Here is a 20,788-nt window from a genome sequence, read left to right as displayed (position 1 = left end):
GTGCCAGAAACTGTGCTAAGCACTGAAGATAGAAAGAAAAAAAAAAGTACCGTACTTGCTATCAAGAAACTTGCATCTAGGGGCAGCTAGGTGGCGCAGTGGATAGAGCACTGGCCCTGAAGTCAGGAGGACCTGAGTTCAAATCTGGCCTCAGACCAAACACTTGACACTAGCTGTGTGACCTTAGGCAAGTCACTTAACCCCAATTGCCTAAAAAAAAAAAGAAAGAAACTTGCATCTAATGGGGGAGACAATATGCAAAAACCTATTTGTATACAAGATATGTACAATGTAAGTGGCAAGTAATCTCAGAGGAAAAGCGCTAGCAGTGGAATGAGAAGGAGAATATTCCAGACATGGAGGATAGCCAATAAGAAAGGTATGAAGACAGGAGATCAATTGTCAAGTACAAAAAAGAACAAGAAAACCAGCGTAAAATCTGGGCAGAAAGTATAAGAAGACTATAAAGGAAGGAAAATGGTTTTAAATAATTCTAGATGTTAAGCATAGAATTTTATATTTGATTATATTTGATTATATAAAAGTAATAGGGCACCACTGGAGTTTATTAAATGGGGAAAGGGGGAATGGTTACATGGTAAGACCTGTGCTTTAGGAAAATCAGGTTGGTAGATGAGTACAGGATAGATTAAGGCAGAGAGACTATGCAGAAAATTATTATAATAGTCCAAAAATTATATGATAAAGGCTTATAATAGTATAATGAGATAAATGTAGAGAACAGATCATATACAGGAGATATTCTGAAGGTTGGATTGACAAATCAACAACAAATCATTTGTGTGAGGTGAGTACAAGTAAGGAGTTGAGAATGACACAGAGGTTTCAAGCTTTTGTTAATGGGAAGGTGGAGATTCCCTGCACAACAATATTAAAGTTGGCAAGAGTGGAAGGTTTGGGCAGAAAGGACATGTTTAAATTGCCTGTTGAACATTGAGTTTGACATGTTTAAAAGAGAGCTGGTGATAGGAGACTGGAGCTCAGGAGATTAGGGTTGGATATGTTGACCTATTAATGTTCTCATTAGAGATGGCAGTTGAACCTTCAATGGAGCTGATGATATCACCAAATGAGATAGTACAGAGAAAGAAGAGAAGGGGGCCTGAGACGGAGCTGTGGGGCATATGGTTACTGGATGAAAACTGGAGAAACGTGTGTAACAAAAGACACTGAGGAGCAATCAGAAAGGCAGAAGGAGAATCAGGAGGTATCAGAGTTATTTAAATCCAGGTAGGAGAGAGTTGCAAGAAACTAGGGTGATCAACTGTGCCAAAGTCTACAAAGAGCTTAAGATGGATGAGGACAGAAAAATCCATTATATTTTTCAATTATGATTTCGTGGATAACTTTGGAGAGAGAAAGTTGAAAATGAACACAGATTATGATACAGTCGCAGTGTTTAGAATCAAGTATAAGGTGATGAAGTCTAGGTATTGAGTCATTGAGTACTGAAGGCTTTCTCAAAGAGTTTAACCATGAAAGAGAAGAAAGATATATGATATAGCCAGCAAGTAGGATTCCATTTAAGTGAGATTTTTGTTGTTTCTGTTTGTTTATTCTTAAGAATAGAGGAGGCATGAATGTGGTTGTAGGCATCAGGAATTGGGCCAACACACAGAAAGAAATAAAAAAAAGAGAGTGTTGATGTTAGAGAGTGTGATGTATTTTAGAAGACAGAAGGGAATGGGATTAACTAGTCAAGGAGAAGGACCACCTCTTCATATGAGACAGGTGTGAAAGAAGAGTATTGAGGGCAATGACTAATGTGTGATGATAAAGAGGGGAGAAGTAGCTCTCTAGGAATGTTACCAATGTTTTTGTTGATGTATGAAGCAAGGTCCTCAGGATATTCCATAAGAAGGTTGAGGAGGATGAAAATGTTTGGAATAGTTGCTGTGGTGTAAGAGATACCCAGTTGAGATTATAAAAAAAAATAACCATGTGGCGGTTCTAGTCAGCAGTTTCTTGATTTTGTCCAGCTTCATGGGAGTAATCCAAGGTTCAGATTTGTCAAGGCATGATCAGTGAAAGACCAGAAAAGCAAAGGACTTGAGTGTAAAGGAGTGTAGAGTTGAAGTATACTTGTTGTTATGGGTTTTTAAAAAATTTTTATATTAATAATCAGAAACTTAGTGTTTGATAAGAGTTTCCAAGAATATTGTTCTGGAAGATACATACAGAAATGTCAAATATATGCTCAGTGCATTGCTATTTATTGGGACACTTCCATAATACTTATGCAGAGATAGATTTGATTTACTAAGTGCTAATTTTCACTTTGTAGAATCAACTTCCCCTTGATTAAGGATCCTAAAGGTATTCCAAATTCCATTTGCATATGTTAAAATTGTAGGCACATTTCAACTAAAGCACCTCCCTAAGAAGGTGTATTATCAAGGCAACGAAAGAAATTAAGTTAAATACATTCCTGTTCCCTTTTTATCAGGAAGAAAAGATGAACAATTTTTCTTCATGCTTGTATTTTTCCTCAAATAATATTATATCAACTTATATTAGACTACCCTTGGTTTTACAATTGCTAGCGCTAAAGATTATTGAATCATGCACACATATACTCTTTAATTTGGTTCCTTCAAAGACTTTGACCTGCAGTTTTAGGAAAGGTGCCACACATTCATGATGGTAACTTCTTTGGAAATACAGAATATATAATTTTGGTCTCCTCTGGTATGGAGGAAGTAGCTACATCAGAAATATAACCATTTTTTGTTTAAAAAAAGAACCTTTTAAAAATCAGTCTGGGATTTAATAACTGTTAAAATTATTTCCCTTAGAGAAATAAAATCAGAAGTATGGTTTAAACGGACAAAATATTTGAAAAGACAATGTGGCATAGCAGACTGTTTTTTTTATTACTATCAAATAAAAAATTAAACAGGGAAATATGTTATTACTAGAGGTAGTAGCCAAGACCATGAAGGATATCCAGTACAGTCAAAGTAGAAGAATGTTACCTATAGATAGCGAGGCCCTCCAGATGTCCCTATAAATGATATTGTGGTTTGTTTGTTTGTTTGTTTGAGCCAAACCCTGAGCACTATAGGGCATCCAACTGAGATTACAAACACTCAAAAGAATTCAAGCTGAAAATCCATGCAAGTAGACATCAAGTCAGTAAGTTCATGGTCAGGACTATGATATATATGTATACATAGCCCATTGAGCAGGACCAACAGGATTAATATAGATATCTCTCAATCTCTCTCTCTCTCTCTCTCTCTGTGTCTTTCTCTGTTTTCTGTCAGTCCATCTTTCTTTCTATACAGTGTCCCTATATAGTAAAGCAGTTTTAAGCTTTGATAACTTCAGAAGCATTAATGTCAAAAACTTACACGTAGTTTGGGCTTAACTTTTTAGTTCCCCTCCCCAAAAAAATCGTGATTTGAAAGTGTATTTAAATTTCCTTTACACTTATATATTTTTGTGACTTTTAAATAATTTTCACAAAACAGGCCACCCTATCAGTATGTATTGCATATGTGACAGTTTCTGAGACTGATGGATCAGTAGAGAAAGTCTTCTTGCTTGACAATCTTAGTCATATGCCTTATCTCCAATAGAATTTTTTTTTCTTGGGGGGTCATGTCAAACTATTGTATATGCAACAAAATCTCATTCTTTGAATGATTTTGAGGCTAGTATTACAAATGTGATTTTTTCGGTCACTGAGCAGCCCCTGATAAAATTTGATGCAAAGTTCAAAAACCAATGTAAAGTTGTCCAAGACAGGAATTGTGTTGAATTTTAATAAGAAACATCAATATTTAAAATGTTTAAATAATTAACCTTTCAAATGCTGTGTGTATATGTATGTGTGTGTAGCATTTATTCTTCTAAAGTTGTTCATCTTAAATCTACACTAAGATTTTTGGGATGCTATCTATATATACATGTATACATAGGTGTATATATAATGTGTATATATATATATATATATATAATATGGGTGTGTATCTGTACATACACAGAAATATATGAATGTACATACACAAATGTGCATAGGGATGAATGTGTATATTATATATATAAATGCATATGTATATGTATATGTGTATATATGAATATATGTATCAGACACAGCAAATGAAATGTTTTTTCTTCTTGTTCAGACATTTTTCAGTCGTATCCAACTCAATGATTCAGAATTGACTGCATAGCATTTCTCATCAGTAAGCAAGTCTGTAATGAATAAAGTTGATATGCCAAAAAATAATTCCCATATGACTCTAAAATTCAAATTCATAGATAGATATAGATACACAAATATATACGTACCTACTCACACACATGCACACATACCCATGGATTTTAGGATCATTTTGAAATATATGAATGTATATGTACATATAAATTTACATATGTTCACAGTGTACATACACATGATTCCCGTAATACATATACACATAGAAGCATACACAGATGTATGTAGGTGTGCATCTATAGGAACATATTTATGTACAACCATATGCTTATATATTTATATTAGCCTTATCTAGCCTTTGAAAATCTAGCTAGAGAAATATTTCTAAATAAAAATTTAAAAGACCTTATATCCTATAAAATTGTCAGACTCTCAGTAATGAATTTTTGATAAAGGAGATACATAATAGAATCATAGAATTTTATTATGTGAAAGGGTCCTTGGAAATTAGCAAATTCAATCCTCTGATTTTATAGTTGAGTAGGCTGAGGTGTGAAACTTGCTTAAGGTCAAATAGCTAGGTACTAGCAGAGCAAGATTATAACCCAGGTGCCTTGATTCCTAATCATATTGCTCTGTGCATGTGTCCTACTTTTTAATATCTTTTCTTTCTTTTTTAAAACTTTTTATTTTTTTATATTTATGGAATAAAACATGCATTTCCATAACATTGTATAATAAAAAAAGATGAATCCACACTAAACTGCAAGTCTGTTATGTACAACTTGCTATTCCTTTTAAATATATAATAAAGTTATCATGTAAATTTCTTTTTTTCTTTTTTTTCTTCCTACCTCCATAAGATGACTATCATTAGAAACAAATCCATCTATCTATCAATATATACACGTATGTGTGTATGTAAAATCATATACATATTTCTATCTATCAGTTCTCTCTCTGGATGCAAATAGCTTTTTCTAAAATGCACAAGATTTCTTTTATAAACAGATAGTGACTGGGACCACAACTTTCTCTGGAATATGTAAAGTGCATCATGAACTACTATTACGCCTTGTCAATAAATATAAAACTTTAAAAGCCATTAAAAATAGAGCAGTGAGGAATTTGACTGTAGTACTTGACTTTCTCAGTCTTTAGAAATTTTAAAAAAATTAACAAGTATAACTCCAAGCCTGTTTTAGAAGCAGCCTTTCGAACTTACCAGGACTTTCCCAATGGTGTAGTGTAGCTAACTTGTACTAGCACTAGGGAGTTGATTGTTACATATTAAGTGTGAGTATGTATGCCTTTGAAATTAGTAAATACTACAAATCAGGCTTGAGTTTTTTGTTTTAACCTAGTCTTAATAAAATGATAGAGAAAATGCTAAGTGCAAATTAATCTTTAAAAATGTCATGTATCTAAGCTGGTGCAAAGTGAATTGTACTGTGTACAAAGTAATAGCAATATTATAAGATGATCAGTTGTGAACGACTTAGCTATTTCCAGCAATACAATGATCCAAGACAACTCTGACGGGCTTATGATGAAAAATGCTAACTATCCCCAGAGAAAGAATTGATGGTGTCTGAATATAGATTGAAGCATACTTTTTTTTTTACTTTCTCTATTTTTTGGGTTTTTTTGTCTATGTTTTCTTTCACAACATGACTTAAGGATATATTTTGCATGACTATACATGCATAACCTATATCAAATTGCATGCCTTCTCAATTAGGGGTGATGGGGAGGTAGAAATGAGAGAATTTTGAACTCAAAGTTTAAAAACAAATGTTAAAATTGTTTTTACATGTAACTGGGGGGAAATAAATGACAATGTAAATTTTTAAAAAGAGGAAAAAGAAAAAAAAGGCCATGTATCCATTTGTTTTCCCAGAAAGACAATTGTTAATTATTTACCAGCACACTCTTTGACTTGCCAGAATTCTCACCCTATTGACTTTGTTTGGGGCAAGACACCTTCATCTCCACAGGACAGTGGGGAAGTGGAGTAGATCTTTAACAAAGGAGGAAAAAAGTAATAAATTTTAACATTGTTACAGAGCTCTGAACATAATTGTGATGGCTATTTAACTACAATCAGATTTTCACAACCCAGTTATGCCTCTAAGAATCCAAATTAAGTAATTTTAAAGTCCCTGAACCAGAAAATAAAAAGTAGGACATTTCCCTAGTGGAAATCCCAACAGTCAAGCCTATGGAACAGACCATTCTAATGGAATTGGAAAGAAATAAAACTTTTTTCATTCTTTTAAAAGAAAATACAGAGTTATTGGAGTGAGATTTTTCAAGACAAACAAAATTTAAAAATGTCTTTAACAGCATTAGAAAAAAAGGAACTATCAATTACTTTTCTAGAAAAAAAAAATAGCAAAAACAACTCCATGCCAAAGTGACAGATTATTGTTGGTTGGAAAATTTTTTAAAAATTTGAAAAGAACTGTCAGAAGATGATAATTTCATGTACTCTTAGAAGACTTGCATCACCAAATAACTATATTTAATTTTTAATCATGATAACATAATTCTCCAACTAAAATTTTTAAAAGAAGATCATGGCTATGTCTATTTTCCTCTATGACTATTGGAAATGTTATTTTGACTTGTTTGGATCATTTTCTCATTTAATTACAGCAAAATTCCATTAAATATTGTCTGTATAAGTCATTTTTAAGAGTCTAAAGAAAGAAAATGTGGTATCTGGGATAGTGAAGGGCCTTTTATGCATGATGGATGTGGTTATTTTGAAGGACCCAGATATGTTTAGCCCAGAGAAAAGACTTAGGGGAGACATGATACCTAACTTTAAATCGTTGAAGGATTGTCTTGTGGAGGAGGGACTAGAGTTATTGTTTGGAGTTAGAGGGCTGAACCAGGAGCAATGAGTGGAAATTCCAAAGAGGCAAAAGGAGCTTTGTTATAATTGGGATTCGTTTTGTATACATATTAGACAACATAGTTGCTGATGGTTGCTCAAGTTTTGTGATTCTTTAATTCTGTGAAACAACACTTTAATGTAGGAAATATATTTTACATATATAACCTCCCAATAGTTCTTTGAGAAAGATACTACATGAATTATTAGTTTCATTCTAGAGATGAGGAAACAGAAAATGAGTTGTCATGTGTATGGTCACACAGCTAAAAATATCTATTGATGGTGAGATTTGAAATCTTGACTAAGCTTTGCTACTTCTTGGACCACAAACAATAACTTATGTTGTGGGTTAAAATTAGATACCTGCTGTGGTGCCTTCCAACTCTCAAATGCTGTGATTCTCTTAGGCAGTCTGATTCCTCTTTCCTTTTTCCTCAAAGGCAAACCTGAACTCAGGAAAAAGGCCAAAGATCAGTATATAGATAAATGAGTCATCTCTAAAGATGATAATTTATCCCATGAATCTGATATGATCACCAAATGTGAGTATAGTAAAAGATGACATCTCACAGGGCAGGTATATCAAGTACACAGAAGAACACAAAATTATACAGCACATTTTTTCCCCATAAAGTGTCCAAGAATATTAGGGAAAAATGTACTGGCTTTCTTATTCTTTCCTTCCTCCTCCAACTTGGACATCAATATAGAATTACACATATTATTAATGATTAAGAGCTGTTGGATGATTAGTTAATGATTACCATCAAGTGAACATTTGGAACACAACAATAACTCTGGTTAGTATTTTCTGTATTTTTATGTAAGAGGATATCTTTTGTTTTTATTACTACATGTTTTCCCAGTACTTATGAACCCCTGCTAAAGTTGCTTTTTTTTATTTGCAGACACTATCCATCTTCGTGTTCCTGAATCTTCCCCAGTTGGCACAGCCATTGGCAGTGTGAAAGCAACGGATGCTGACACTGGAAAAAATGCTGAAATAGAATATAGAATTATTGATGGAGATGGAACTGATATGTTTGACATCTTAACTCAGAAGGACACCCAGGAAGGCATCCTTACTGTGAGAAAGGTGCACATGTTCAGTATTAATCAAGTGCCTACTAGTTTAGGGAGTATAGCGTAAAATATATTCAGTGCTCATGGAAACTCTATGAATTCAAAGAGCTGTAGTGGGACTTTGGCATTTGATGTTGTATTAAAAATATGTTTGGCACAATTCAGGAAAGACAAAGTCAGGGGACTCCTTCAAAAGAAAATTGTTGTGACCAAAGGATAGCTGATGAAATAAATGAAACTAGAGCATTTTATAAAATATTAAAGGCCGTTGAGCCATTTTCCCCTTCTATTTTCATAGTATTGGCTCATATAATATAGGTTAGTAATAGCCACATGGTGGCACAGTGGATAGAGTGCCAGGCCAGGGGTCTTCCTGAGTTTTAATCTGGCCTTAGACACTTACTAGCTATGTGACTCTGGGTAAAGTCACTTAACCCTGTTTGCCTCAATTTCTTCATCTATAAAATGAGCCAGAGAAGGAAATGGCAAACCATTCCAGTATCTTTGCCAAGAAAATCCCAAATAGGGTCACAAAGAGTCAGACACAACTGAAAATGACTGAACTGATAGTATTATTGTTTCATAAGTGAGTATGACTTATCAGACAAAGATGCAGTGTCACAATTAAGAGAGTCACAAGGAAATAACACAGCACCTTTCATGATTCATGAAACAATAATTAGAGTGGATAATAAAACCAGATTAACAGCACAAATTAAAGAAAAATGTAATTATTTCAATTTCTTCTTATGTGATATGGATTGTTTTCATTTACTGTGACCTTGAAACCCATAGAAATGCTATCAAGTGCCTTGCATATAGTAAACATTTAATAAATATTGATTGAAATTACATTTAATTGAGACCAGCGTAAAACTATTTGTATCAAAGGTATTTTAGATTAGACCATCCACAAAGTCTATGTGGTTTAAACAAAAGAGAAGAGTACAAAAGAGAAAAGAAAAAAATAAGGTCATGTTTTGGTGAACTGAATGAATCTATGAATAGTCAGCAGTTAAAAATGGATCAAACAGATAGCTTCAAACCAAGATGATACAAAGGGAAATATGTGACTTCTTAGAATAGAGTAGTAAGTGTAACTCTGCATTAGCACTCTACTGGTGTTTTTTTTCTAAAAATTATTCTTTAGTAAGTCAAAGAAAAGAGCTGGCCAGTAGCTGAATGGAAACAGGGATATGAGTGTAACAGAGAGAGATTGAATGCAATCTAATGAGGTTAGCACTGATTTGAGTGTAATTCTCGGGAGGCCTCTCAATTTTCTGGATACAATTAATTAGCTATTATTTTGTACTTGTAATAGCCAAAAAAAGTCAAGATGAGCATTTCCCTTTTTGTTTCAATAAATTTTCTAATTATGATATGACCTTTAAAATATTATATTTTATAAAGTACTTTCTGAAAATATTGCATGCAGGTTACAAAATATGTCACAAAGTGCATTAGACTTTTCAAATTGAATAGAACTATGGGAGCATTTTAAAAATTAAGTCACTAGCTGTGTGACCCTGGGCGAGTCATTTAACACCGATTGCTTAGCCAAAAATAAAATAAAATAAAAATTTAATTAAAGCTTTTGTCTTTAAAATATTATTTCATTCTTAGGGGAAGCTAGATGGTGCAATATATAGAGCTATGGCCTTGGAGTCAGGAGGATCTGAGTTCAAATGTGACCTTAGACACTGGATACTTACTAGCTGTGTGACCCTGGACAAGTCACTTAATCCTGATTGCCTCACCAAAAATAAAAAAGAAAAATTATTTCATTCTTAACAAATAGTCTTATTATTAAAAAAAAGAAAAATCACAATTTAAGGTGTTTTCCATTCTCAGTTGAGGCTTATGCAAGAAATGCAGAGATCTCATTAAGATGTATTTAACTGGTAGTACATATTTTCCCTACACAATGACTCTAATGTTCATTAGAGTCATGTGTTTTTTTTTCTTTCTTTTCTCCTTTTCTTTGAAGATGGTATGTATACTCTTATACATTTCACAATCCTTCAAGGAACCTCCTGATAAAATGACTGAGTTTTAGAATTTTTTTGTTTGTTTTAAGCTAAAACAAAGCATATTCACATTTTATGTCTTCTTTTGTGAAAAAGTCATACAATACTTCTATTAAAACACACATACACACACACACATACACACACACACATACAAATATGGTCAGGACCAAAAGGTAAAATAGTATAGAAAAGGATGATCAAAAGTATACATTAAAATATACAAATTCAGGGTATATTTCATATATTTTAAATTATTTGATCAAACTGAAAGTGTTAAAGACTAGATTTATTTAGAAAAGTTATTCTTTGAAATGTAAAATTGAGAAATGAGTAAGAGCTACTCAGATTGGAAACACCATAATGAATATATACCCTGAAAACAAGATCAGGGTAACTAGGTGGCATAGTAGATAGAGCACAGGCCCTGAAATCAAGAGAACCTGAGTTCATATATGGCCTTTGACACTTAACTACCTATGTGACCCTGGTCAAGTTGCTTAACCCAATTGCCGGCGGGGGGGGGGGGGAGGAAGGGAGAAAGATCATGTGTTTTAGTATACAAAGGTCTGTACAAAATTTTTCCTAATTACTGAACTCAATTAAAATAAAATACCCGGCAACATATGAAAATCTATACAAAAAAATAAGAAGAACTTTAGAGAATTTTACAAATTTCACCATTTTTTTATTGTTCCCATTGGAATATTTTTAAAGGAATGTGGATGGACAGAAAAACCTTTGCTCTTAGGAACAGGGTAAAAAATCTCCTCAGAATCTCTACTGAATCATTTTTATTGAAGCAAAAGAGAATCTTCATCTTATTCCATTGACTTGGCTTTACAGAGGTTAAAAATAATATAATCTTCCATTTTTGTATATTCTTTTGTCATTGATAATTCCTTACCACTCTACTGCTACTAGAGTTATCAGGTCAGGCAATAAAATGATTAGTCTAGGTTTGTTTGTTTAAGTAAAGATAATATACTTAACTCATTCCTATGCTAAAGACTAATGAGAAATGGGTATTAAATCATACCCATTTTTGTTACTCATATTTGTCTTGCTAATAAATGTCAGTGGCAAAGAAAGGCCAACCTACTTTTTTTAGAAATGTTAATAATGTTGGTTCTAGAGTAGACACTACCCTGAAACCTGGGATTTTCATTACCCTAGGAAACCAAGAGTTTTATTAGTTAGAAGCCCTTTGGTTTTGCTATAACAAAAGAAGTCTTCATTATGACAACTCAGTACAACCTGAAACTTTCAAGACTGCTCAATTTTCTCTTCTGTACAACCCACCTAAAATACCTGAAGTCACTTATAAATTCTCAGATGGAAAATGCCCCTCTGACAACAATCTTTCTTTCCAGTAGTGCTCTCTCTGATCTCTGTCGGAAAAGATCCCTCATCCTATCTTTTCTCAAGCATGATCCTAAGTGAGCTGATAATTTTGACCTAAAAGCCATCATCAGATAGCTATAACTCTCCTTGGACACTAAAGGCTAAGATTTAGTAGGAAGGAATCTAGGAATTGGGTTCTCAGTGTAGTAGATGAAGGCCTCCTTTAGTTCAAATATTTCAGCAAAGTTTCTGCGGCTGCCTGCTGCCTAACAGTCGAAAAAGGAGGCATGTTTTAAACTGGCCCAATAGATTACACGTTTGTTTTCTCTAGTTTGCTTCCACTGATTACCAAAAAACTTGGAAAATTGTGTGTGTGTATGTGTGTGTGTGTGTGTGTGTTGTTTGCTTTCACAACAAAGTAGTATATCCATTTTACTGGACTTATTGAAGGAGACCCACTATTACTAAAACTAAATTCAGTAAACATATACTTCATTGTCTCATCCATTGACAATGTCTTGCTACAATATGCTAAAACCAGAAGCAACCAGCGTTTAAATTTTCACATATTACTTGCAATGAGATACTGGGGGTTGGGAGTACCTTAGTCAAATTAAAGAAACATAAACAAAACCATCCATGTGTGTACAGAAATGTGGATAGGGGCCAAATGTGTGATTTCATTGTTACGCAGAATCTTTAGGTGAGGAGTCTCCCATTACAAACATAAGTTGGCATAATATCTCTACCACTTTTAGTTTTAAAGGGTTGCCCAGATTATTGAGGGATTTACATTGGAAGGACTAGGCATATCAATTGATACAGTGCATTTTCAAAAATCTTTTACTATAATTTCTCTTATTTAAATGCACTTTAAATAAAAATGGAGATATTTACATTTTAATTTGAAATGCAGTTTTTTTTTTATCTTATGATCTCTATTTCCTTTCCCAAGGATAAAAAATAAAATGGGCACATTAACTAACACAGCTTGATATTTTAAGGTATTCTTAAATTCAGATCTTTGTAGTATATTAAGTGACTTGGTCATATGGTCAATAGATGTCAGAAGCAAGACTTGAACTCAGGTCTCCCTGGTTCTGAGGCTAGCTCACTATCCACTATACAATACTGCCTTTATATAGAAATAAGGGGAAAAAAAAGAAAATGGAAGTCTATATTAAATTTGCAGCTGAATTCTTTCTAGGAGGTAATTCTAATTTTTAATTAAAGTAGATTCATTTAAGATCTTTCAACATTGAACAAGATCCAAAATAAAAGAAAAATAAATTTATTTTATTTTCAAGTATTATAAATTGTTTTCATTCTTTATTAGAATAAGGATTTAATTATAACTATGATATATATAAATGCATATTATCTGAACAAGGCAATTCAGATTTAGGACTCTATAAATATTTTCAATGTAAACCTAATCTTGAAGATGGATTTAAAAATCATCCTTTGACTTAGAGAAAGAGGATTTTTTTCCTCTACTTTATCTCAATGACATTTCTTTCTACAGCCTCTGGATTATGAAAGCAGAAGACTTTATACTCTGAAGGTTGAGGCAGAAAACACTCATGTGGATCCACGTTTCTACTACCTTGGGCCGTTTAAAGATACTACCATTGTGAAAATATCTGTAGAGGATGTGGATGAGCCACCAGTTTTCAGTAGATCCTCTTACTTATTTGAAGTCCATGAAGATATTGAAGTGGGTACCATCATTGGTACTGTGATGGCAAGAGATCCAGATTCTGCTTCTAGCCCCATTAGGTAATTATGTCATATTTTGAATTCTCTCCTAACATCTCTGGTGTCGTTGAGGAATCTTCTGACATTCTGTTCAAGAAGTTTCATTTAATACATAATCTCTGGGGAGAAATGCTAGTCCATGTTAGAGCAGATAGATCAAAACAGATATATCCCTACTTTATTTAAACTCATAGTAAAATGTAGTGAAATTTTTATTAAATTTTCTTAAAATTTAACAGAACTCTAACAAATTCAATGATACCAATATTTTAGGACTATTATTTCCTCCAAATCATAGCTGTTCATGGAATTTTTGAGCTTATATGTCTAGCTGCCATCCCCCTCACCCTGTCAGTCAAGTAGATTGGGATCAGACTGTCCCCTCTCCCAAAGTGACTGTATTTCCTGTTACCTGCTCCTCACCTATTCTCCACTCACTTAGTTTCTTGTTAGTCTCATTTTTCTTATCTGTTTTTAAAAGGTTATATCCTGTTTTTCCATTAAAATGCCTTTCTGATATCTAATCATGATATAGAAATTACCATATGATATCAGAACTAGAAGGGATGTTGTAGATGCAGTACAACTAATAACTAAATAAGAGAAGCCCCTCTACAACATACCTGATAAATGCTCATCCATCCTTTGCTTGCAGACCTTCAGTAAAGAGACTCTTTACTCTAAAGAAACCCATTCCACTTTGGGATAGTTCTAGTTGTTAGGATGATTTTCTTTCCCTCAAACCTAAATCTATCTTTCTGCAAATTTCATTCATTGCAACTTCATTCATTCTGGACTCTTTGGCTAAAGGCAATTCCAAAGTAATTTACATGTAATGGCCCCTCAAATATTTGAAGACTGTCATCATCTTGGCTTTGCTATTTGGTAACTGTGTGACCTTGGGACAGTATCTTTAAGTCTTTAGGTGGAAGGGTCTTCATTTGTAAAGCAAGAATGGGCACTGAAATTGGACTTAAGTTCAATTCTGCCTTTGAAATTTAATAGCTTTGTGACTTTGTAGACTTCCACTTTCCTCTCCATCCCAATCCCAGCTTACTGTTTTTGTCTCAGGTGAAAATATTCCTACTTAAGACTTTTCCTCTCATCATTTTCAAGGTGGTATGATTAAGACTTAAGGCATTAAGTGATTTTTACTAGCTAAAATCAAATGTGTGCTGCTGCTAGCGCATATCAGCTCACAAGTGTCCGTTGAGTTTTCATGTGAGCAAAGGTTGATGATTCAGATATAATATAAAATTGTGTCATGTATTTTTTTCCTGGAGAGTCTGTTGTAAACCAACACACCTGGTTTTCGCCTTTGGTGAAATATTCGGAGGCAGAAAGGATAATAGTATCCAGGTACTGTAAATTAAAGTCCAGACCTCTCATTAATAGCCTACAGAATGTCTATATTATTGTTGAGTAAGCTAGTAGCTGTACAAATTACTAAATGTTTTGTCACATTCTTAGAAACATGCCATTCCTCTATGGTAATGACAAATATATAGTGTTGGAGCTGAAAGGGAGATAAAGAGAGGTTAAATAGCCTACATAAGGTCGTACAAGCATTTATTAAATATTTACCATGTCTCAGGCACCATGATAAATTCTAGAGATACAAATATGGAAAAAAAAGAAAGACAATACCTAACTCTCAAAGAACTTGAGATGTAATAAGGAAAGACAATACATAAAAGGAAGCTGAAGGGGGAGGGCAGGAAGGTTTCAGCACCAGGGCATGATGCAGAATTCTCAAGTAGTGCACAATGATGAGGTTCCTGGGACATAATGGAGAAATTAATTGATATAACTAGAATGCACATCTCCTGACTGCTAGTCCGGTGAACTTTCCATTCTACTTCAGCATTTGAGTTAGGTGGTGAGAAATACTTAATCATTAGTGTTGATTCCTGGAAAATGCTTTCCAAAATTAATACTTTTTAAAATTGATATTGATGCTTGCCCAGCCTAAGGCAAATTCATAATAACCACTTTATTCAGCATTCAAAATATGCTTGTTAGTGATTGATAATAAAGTATAATATGAGAAAAGAATACTATAGTAGACAAAGATCCAGGCTCAGAATTGGGAAGACCTCAGTACAAGTCCCATATCTAATACATACTCAATGTGTGTGACCCAGGGCAAGTTAATTAAATTCTCAGGCAACTCTCTAAGATTAAAAGACTGTAGTAGCCTATCTACATTTATAGAGGAAATTTTCTCACCTGGATTTCCTTGCATCAATGAAATCCCAAATTAAGACCAAATTAAATCACAAAAGAGTAACAGTGCAGAGGAGCAGAAAGAGCATGAGATTGGAAAACTAGTATGTGATTCAGACTGAATTCTAACCATTTATGGTTTTGCCACTAACTTACAGTGTGACCCCAGGCAATATATTTAACTTCTCTGGGATTTAGTTTCCTCGTCTGTAAAATGAGAGAGTTGGTGTAGATTGATCTCTGAGGTTCCTTCTAACTCTGAAAGAAAATTCTTGACAGATCTAGCAAATCAGTAAAAAATGTCCTACTTAATTTCCTCAAGTGTGTAGTTGCCTGCTATTTGTGATATTTCCCTATAGACACAGAAAATTGTACAAAATTATATTTTGCTATGGAAATCAAAAATCATATGGAACATTGATGATTTCAATTGAAAAATAGATATATAATGTGAGGAGAACTATTATAATGCCAGGGTACCACTTATTTGATATTGATGTGAAGGCACCTAAATAGCCCCCTTCATGTTCCATATAAGTTATTTTTTATTACTATTATTTAGGGGTACAGGTAGGAGTTGGGAGAAATATATCATCATACATTTAATTTTGAGTGTGTAGCGATCTGATTTGACACTGTGTTAATGTCCTGTCACCCAAAAAGAATGAGCAATTTATTTAAAAAACTTGGCTTAATCACTAAAAGAGCAGAGCCAATGTTGTTTTTCCTCTGCTGTTTATAGTCTTAAGAGAATTTGTAGTAAAAAAAAATGAAAATTTAAAAATCAGTCACTTTGAATGTAAGCTGTGTGTAGCCTTGGCTTCACTCTTTACATTGACTTACACAATTGATGAATTCAGGCAAACAGCTGATTAAGCTGGTTGTTTTAATTGATCAGTTGCTTTCATCAAAATACTAAATCTTTGATTTTCCATGTCCCTCTCTTTTCCTTTTATATGAAGGCCCATAATATCTAGTACTTTTTCATCTTTCAATATTTCACTGAACTTTAATATTATAGAGCTCTCTCTTTACCAACACAACCCTATTAACAGTTTATAGAGGATCATTGAGGGTTGTTATGACTGTGAAAATGTAATCATTTGTGTCCAACTTTGTCACAAGCCATTCTGAACTTAGCTAGGCTGGTGCATATATTAAAGTCATCACCAGGCCGATATTTTAAACTGTGCCTCATTGGTATGGACCTTCCACAGCTCGTGACTCAGAGACAGAATGTGTTTTGTTATATTAATCAAATTATACTGATTAATACCATATAAACATAATTCAGTAGAACTGTGATCTCTTGGATTTGGATATTCTCTTCATCAGTACAAGTACCTCTTACTTACGCTTTTTCAAACTGTGTAATTTTTTTCCATGTTCTTTCATCTGTCCTCCATGCTAGATTCAACTAACATAATATAGACTTTTCACTATAAACATACACATATATATATGTATGTATATGTATATATGTGTATATATGTATATGTATATATGTGTGTATATATGTGTGTGTGTATATATACATGTATATTTGCAATTATTTAGTACTAGTGAAACATTCTTACTGTCAATTTCTGTTTTTTACTACATGACCAGTTCACCTGCTTTTCTAACCATCCATTTTCTTGAAAATACATATGTCTTGCCATTCCTAGTGTGTAGGTCATCATTGCAAATGTGCTGTAATCTACCTGTAACCACCAAGAATAAATACCCTATCTGCCTTTGAGTCAACTACAATTTCTATTCCTCAGGTGTTTTGAGGTTACAAGATTTGCAACCCTAGAGCATCATTGGAAAAATATATGTGTTGAAAAGATGGACCTTTGAACCAAAGAACAGTTTAAAATCATTAAAAACATTGGGTAAATTTTTAAAATCAAACTACCTATGATCTTCCTGTACAAATGAACCATAAAAACCTTTATAAATCTTAATAAATACATTTTCAGGTTAAGATTAAAATTATAGTTGGTGGATTTCCTTTTGTAAAAAAAAAAACCAAGATGATGTGTGATATGTGCTCTAGTTCTGGTTTTTCAAGGCCATTATTCACAATAATGGCAAATAATATTTTTTAAAGCAACTCAAGGAAGCAGATAATGCAATTATTATTATGCCCACTTTACAGATGAAGAAATAGATAGAGGGATAAAATGATCTGCCATGAAGTGCACAAGATAGTGTATCTGGCCTAAGAGTAGATAATATGTCCAAAATTTCAAGTCCAGAGATCTTTCCATCATGTTACATGTACCTGTTTTTATATTATCTTGCTTATTTTGATTAAACTACACTGCCACCAGGTGGACAGAAGTGCCTTGACTAGGGCCTTGTGATTTGAATAACCAAGACCATACAATTAGTAAATTATTTTTTAAAAATATAGTTTTCTCTTCTGTCTAATTATACCTTTACTATAAAAATAGAAATCTTTGTCAAAATTTTCTCTTAGAGAAAATTATGAATAGCATTTTAAATAAGATTTACAATTAAAAGGATGTTTTTGGAATATTTCTGTGATTCCACTAGTATAAGGAGTGTCCACTGAGGTTAACCCTTATTCTTCTAAAGCAAATGAGGCCTCCCTTTCCAGATTATAGTCTTGGAGAATTGCACAGGCCACTGAGAAGTTGAATGAATTCTCCAGGGTCATACAACCATTATAAAGGTGGGGCTTGAATTAAGCTCTCTCCTTACTCTGAAACCAGTTCTCTAAATGCTATGCTTCACTGCTTCTCAGAACAAGGAATTAAGAAATAAAAATTCCCATTTTCCATCACTACTATAAATATTGTCTTTTATATAAGTGCTTTCTGTACAAAATAAGCCATCAGAGCACATTATACTAGCAGTTATTAAAGCATTCAGGATTCTTTAATCTCTTTTCTTGCCCTAGAAGAATAAAGTGAGATCATGGTCACATGCGACCCAAATTTGCTAACATAATTTGCCCACGATTATCTTTGTCCTAAATTGCAGGGGTTTTTTCCTACCTGTTAGCCTTTCCCTTAGGTCTTTGCCTTTGAAATGTTTTAAAATTTTCTTTATGTTTTCTTCTTCATTTGTTCCCTAAGGATCCCTATCTCGGTAGAGAATGTTTCTCATTCATTTTCAAACCTGCTTTAAAGTGTTCTGATTTGTGGTCTCAGAAAATAATATCGGGGCAAGTTCTGTCATGTCTTTCATCACGATGCCTCTCACATTTTACCTTCATTCAGCTCACACTGCAACCATCTTAGTTCAGGTCCATATTAGCCCTTTTCTGAACCTAACTGATAATCTGCTTTCTAGTCTATCCCCTTTCCAGACCATCCTTCAAGTCACTGCCCAAGTACTTATCATAATGCACCACTATGATCATGCCATTCCTCTACTCAAAAGCCTTTGGGAGCTCCTCATTGCATCCTAGATGACAAATACATTTAAGGGCCTCCAGAAGCTCTTGCCAACCTATTTTTTTAATCTTATCTCACTCTTCTCTATTTCATTGTACTCTACATTACAAGCAAAACAGGCTGCTAAATATTCTTTGTCCTTCTGCCCTTTCATGTTATTGTTTTTGTTCACACATCTTGACTGAAATGCAATTCTTGAGTTGCCTTCCACAATCCTGAATTTCTATCTATTGAAATCCCTCTCCTCCTTCAACACCCAGTTCTGTTTTCACCTCCTACAAGTAACAAAAAATGTTATCTCTCTTTTCATATTTCCTGGAGAAATCTCAAAATTCTTCTTGGGATTATAGGTATTTTTTAAAATGTCTACTCGCTCCCATTGGCCTATATACTGTTTGAAAGCAGAGACTATGACTTCATTTCTTCTGTCTTTGTACCTGGAATAGTTCCATGTTAGCTGCTTTGTAAATCTGTGTTTCATTGAATCATCACAACTAGTTACATTTTAAAACATATTTAAATATAATAAGTCAATGTTTTTAGTCAGATTTTTTAAAAAAAATCATCCTATATAGTACAATCTTGTTTCCCTTTTAAATACTCCTGATAATGTCACAATCAGTACTTACTGAGGTGATTTTTTCAAAGGGAGAATGCAATAAATATCTGTTGATTAATTTGACTAAAATACTGAAAATATAAAAAAAAGCAGGAAACTGTCTGAAGTAGGCTACAGAACTGACAGAAGTTTTTTTCCTCTCATGAATCATATAAAAGAGGATTAAATATCATATTTGAGCAGTTAGTTGGTGCAGAGGGTAGAGCACTGGGCTTAGGGTTGAGAAGACCTGAGTTCAAATTCACCCTCAGACAGTTACTAGCTGTGTGACACTGGGAAAGTTATATAACCTTTGTTTACTTCTGTTTCTTCATCGTTAATATGGGGATAGTAATAGCACCTCTCTCCCAGGGTGATGTGATGATTAAATGAGATAATAACTGTAAATCAGTTAGCAAAGTACCTGGCACATAGTACACACTATATAAATATTAGCTGCTGTTGCAATTATTGATATTGGACACTTACCATTTGACTCCCTGAAATAAAATTAACCTTATTAATCACAGAAATTACTACATAAATGTTGATTGTGCACTTTGTCCATATACTGACTGAGAAGTTGTTACATCTAACTTGTTCTATGAAGAAATAATATTTATCTCTTTGGATGATAATGTTTTGATAGTAAATTCAGAAAGAATCAAACCCAGCATCATAGAAACTGAAAGAAAGTCTGAGCTTTGCTAGTATTCTTGTTTTAAAGCGCCAATCATGGCAGGGATGTTTTAAAATGGCTCCATGAAACAGCACTTCTTTGTGATAATCAATGCTGTAAGTTGTTCAAATTTCTGTTTTCAAAGTGAATAAATCCAGTGGCTTAAAGTTTGCTGACATTTTCCAAGAATTGAAGAGGATTCAAAACACACAGACACAATTCTATTATCTTTGTTAACTAGAACAAAAAGCTTTCACTACAATACACACATCATCACATTATTCATCTTCAGATGCTTTATCATTGTTCTTTAACTGAAGGTCATGAAGAATTCAGCATCAAGTACAGATTAACTGATGGCAAAGACAATGGTAAAAAACTACAGATGCTGCCTATTATTGTACATATAGGAATCACAATGGTTATTTCCATAAGAAAGTGGAAGTATTGTGAAGATTTAAGAGAATATAAGTATAGAAGCTTAATTTGTTCCAATCACTCAAAAAGTGAGCAAAGCACTGTAATAAATTTAGCTATGGATACAGGATAGGTAAAGCATGGCCCTTGGCTTCTGCCTT

The 20,788-nt window shown here is 33.5% G+C and overlaps 1 protein-coding gene across 1 annotated transcript in view; it reads left to right on the top strand.

Moving 5' to 3' along the window:
- CDH10 (cadherin 10) overlaps nt 1-20,788 on the top strand; it is a 266,340-nt gene that overhangs the window by 212,707 nt on the left and 32,845 nt on the right. Inside the window, exons 6-7 of the mRNA XM_021000532.2 lie at nt 7,994-8,181; nt 13,065-13,318. Of these exons, the coding sequence (XP_020856191.1) occupies nt 7,994-8,181; nt 13,065-13,318 (442 nt within the window). The remainder of the gene's footprint in view (nt 1-7,993; nt 8,182-13,064; nt 13,319-20,788) is intronic.

This window comes from Phascolarctos cinereus, unplaced genomic scaffold (assembly GCF_003287225.1).
Source record: "Phascolarctos cinereus isolate Bilbo 61053 unplaced genomic scaffold, phaCin_HiC Scaffold_4;HRSCAF=312, whole genome shotgun sequence".
In the NCBI taxonomy this organism is placed as follows: Eukaryota; Metazoa; Chordata; class Mammalia; order Diprotodontia; family Phascolarctidae; genus Phascolarctos; species Phascolarctos cinereus.
The sequence above is the reverse complement of the archived record's forward strand: the minus strand, read 5'-3'. Positions and strand labels throughout refer to the sequence as shown.